The 2992-nt window shown below is 55.3% G+C and overlaps 1 protein-coding gene across 1 annotated transcript; it reads right to left on the bottom strand.

Annotated features, from left to right (window-relative positions):
* Nucleotides 1-71: 71 nt before the first annotated feature.
* On the bottom strand, nucleotides 72-634 carry COL26b_014507 (uncharacterized protein; the record flags this gene model as incomplete). The annotated part of the gene is made up of 1 exon (XM_053187078.1): nucleotides 72-634. A coding segment is annotated over one exon (563 nt), but the record flags the coding sequence as incomplete, so codon positions are not given.
* Nucleotides 635-2992: the final 2358 nt, after the last annotated feature.

Below are 2992 nucleotides of genomic sequence, written 5' to 3'. Positions count from 1 at the left end.
AGGGGGGAGGGGGGAGGGGGGAGGGGGGAGGGTGCGCCTTCCTACCTTTATCGTAGAGCTCGCACACCCACCACAGATTGGAACCCGGCGCGCCCGTCTCCTTGACGTACTCGCGGAGCGCCTGGATGCGGTGCTGGCCGGCCATCACCTCAGCCTTGGTCCCATTGACTTCGGCCCAGCGCAGGAAGGATAGCTCGCGAGGGCCGTCCTCGTCATCCTCGTCGTCCTCATCGTCCTCGTCGTCCTCGTCGCGCTCGTCGCCGCCGTCCTGTAGCATACGCCTGACTTCCTCGGCGCTGCAGAGGACGACGATACGGTTCTCCGGCGCCCGCCTTTCCAGCCCGCCGCTCCTGAATGCGTGTACCAGCTCCTGGACGTGGGCCGCGTTGATCGGCCGGTTCTTTCCGACGCTCCAGGCTGTGCTGAGCATGTCAACGGGCATCCTAGCAACAGCGAGGAGGAAAGGTTGTGCCCGTTCTCGCGCGGACGAGGTCTCTGTGAAGGGTGCGCTGGCCTCGTCTTCTCGTCTGGCCCGCACCCGCCTCCTGGACCCTGACGGCGCTGCCGTAGCCGCTTTCTTATCGTCGCTCTCGTCACGCTTCCTCTTCCGCTGGTTGGCGGGCACTCTGGTCATTGCGGTGATGTGCACTTTCTGATGGAGGAAACTATCGGGTTTTCCTGTTTTTTCCCCCTTTGTTTCCAGGGTGGTGGTTTAGGACTGGGTGGTTGAGTGGTTAAGAGGGTGCGGGAGTGCTGTTGGTGAGATGAGATATGTGGGTGTGCGTAAAAGGGAAGATGGTACTCAAAAAAGGGGTACGTATTCAGCATGACTGGATGTGATTGGCTGAGACTGCTGCTTTAGGCTGCCAGGCGAGGGCGGGCCAGCCGTGGCGGCGCGGCGCGGCCAGCGGCCAGCGGCACGGCGACAAGCCAGCCACAACGGCTCAGGGAATTAATATGCACTTACAACTGTGAATGCCGTGGATGCTTGTACCCGCTGTTCATCGCCCTTGAACGGATAGCCGTGTTGTCTCGTACGCTCTTCTAGCTTAACCTGGGCTGACTATCACTACACATAAGGGTATGTGTAGCCCAGCTGGTCATCTGTTTATGACGATGTAAAGATTCATCATGATACTAATACAGCATATCTGTTGGATGTGTATACTTATTGGGACTGGATGGCGGTCTTGTGTGGCGCACACTTTTAGTGCATATCCAAATACATCTTGTGATAAAATGCAGAAAAAAAAGCGTCTCAGTGCTGCAATGAGCGATTTTGCCCGTTTCAACTCTAAATCACCTCTATATTATCTATATAAGCTATTCGATCTACTTTTTTTACTAGCTACAGCATGACGCGTGGAACTATTCGCTATTTGCATCTTTTAACCCTGGGTTTCGAGGGGCGACTCGCCCAGCTGATGCTCAACAGGCTCTGACATAATCAACTACTGTGGGGCGGCCTCCGGCACGGGGTCGCAGTTGTTCCAGACTCTAAGAGCTGTCCGCTCCCGTCCAAGGGCTGTCTGTCCCCAGACCTCCCTCAGGGTCTACACCCTCCCTCCTTCTATTTCCTCACCTACCTTGCCTTACTTCACCCGACTATGCTACTTCGTGGATGCATCTCCCCGTCTTTCTCATGCCTTTCTGCTGGCTATTACTCCTCTCACTTCCCTAGGCTGACCGACCAGGCCTCTCCACGCGCATATAGCCCGGCCATTGCTCTGTACTCGTCTCACCTGTCTAGAATGATGGACTTGATCATAGGAGCGGCTTGTCTTTCCTCTCGATACAGGGCTTGACGTGTTTGTTTTGCTTCCTTCCGACGCGACGTTATGCACGAGTCCGCTTCCGGTAAGGCGCTTGCTGACTCACAGCTAAACACCTTTTTATTAAACGCGTGGATAACTCTGCTTCCTCCCCCAGGGGACGCGCTCCTGGTTTTCTCTTTCCTTCTTCATCCCATCTTCCTATCGCCATCTCTAGATGAAATCCAGAGGAAAGTAACAGCGCTACGTATACATATGTGCTGCTCACTAGCCACCTGCGCACGCTTTACTATATTGTCCATCTTTCTCCCTCAATCTGAATACTCCCTGCGAAGGGAGAGAGAGGCCTGCGGCTCTCGAACAATCGATATGATGTGCATCACTATGAAGCTTGATGGAAACCCTTATGTGGACCAGCTAGCTAGGCTTGAGCATAACGTTCCTAAGGTAAGACTAGGTAAGTAGATGCGTGAATGTTGATGCGGCTTCTAGATGAAAGCTGTAGGGCGGGGTTTGGTTGAGGCCTGCGAAGCCCCCAAACGCGTAAGTTGTTCTTTGGCCGCGAGGGCGTGAGTTGGACAATGTCCCCAGGCATGAGGCATCGGGCTTTTAGCACTTGAAGCCCCCATACCCCCACAGGCATGCACTGCGTTGAGCTTTCTATGCCCTCACGGGCATGCGTTGCTTCATGCCCCCAGGGGCGTCGAGCTTTCTATGCCCTCACGGGCATGCGTTGCTTCATGCCCTCAGGGGCGTCGAGCTTTCTATGCCCCCACGGGCATGCGTTGCTTCATGCCCCCAGGGGCGTCGAGCTTTCTATGCCCCCACGGGCATGCGTTGCGTTGAGCTTTCTATGCCCTCACGGGCATGCGTTGCTTCATGCCCTCAAGCGCGTGTCACTACAGCCTGCCTTACCCTACCTAGCTAGCTACAAATCTATCCATCCATCCATCTACCTATCTACCTACTTAGCTTAGCAGTATGCCTGCCTATGCCTGCCTATGATCCTATCCCTCTCTCTCCTTATGACCTTAGACCTTAGACCTTGGACCTTGGACCTTACACCTTGGACCTTGGACCTTGGACCTTGGACCTGCCTGCCTGCCCTGCCTGTTTCTGCTTCCTCCTACCTAACCCTTCTTTTTTTTTCTTTCTCTCTCTGCTCTCCTCTGCTTGCTAACCCTACCCTGCCCCGACCCGTGCCGTGGGGCCGCGCTACT

The sequence above is a fragment of the Colletotrichum chrysophilum genome (genome assembly GCF_026319265.1).
Source record: "Colletotrichum chrysophilum strain AFK26 chromosome Unknown scaffold_478, whole genome shotgun sequence".
NCBI lineage: Eukaryota > Fungi > Ascomycota > Sordariomycetes > Glomerellales > Glomerellaceae > Colletotrichum > Colletotrichum chrysophilum.
The sequence above is the reverse complement of the archived record's forward strand: the minus strand, read 5'-3'. Positions and strand labels throughout refer to the sequence as shown.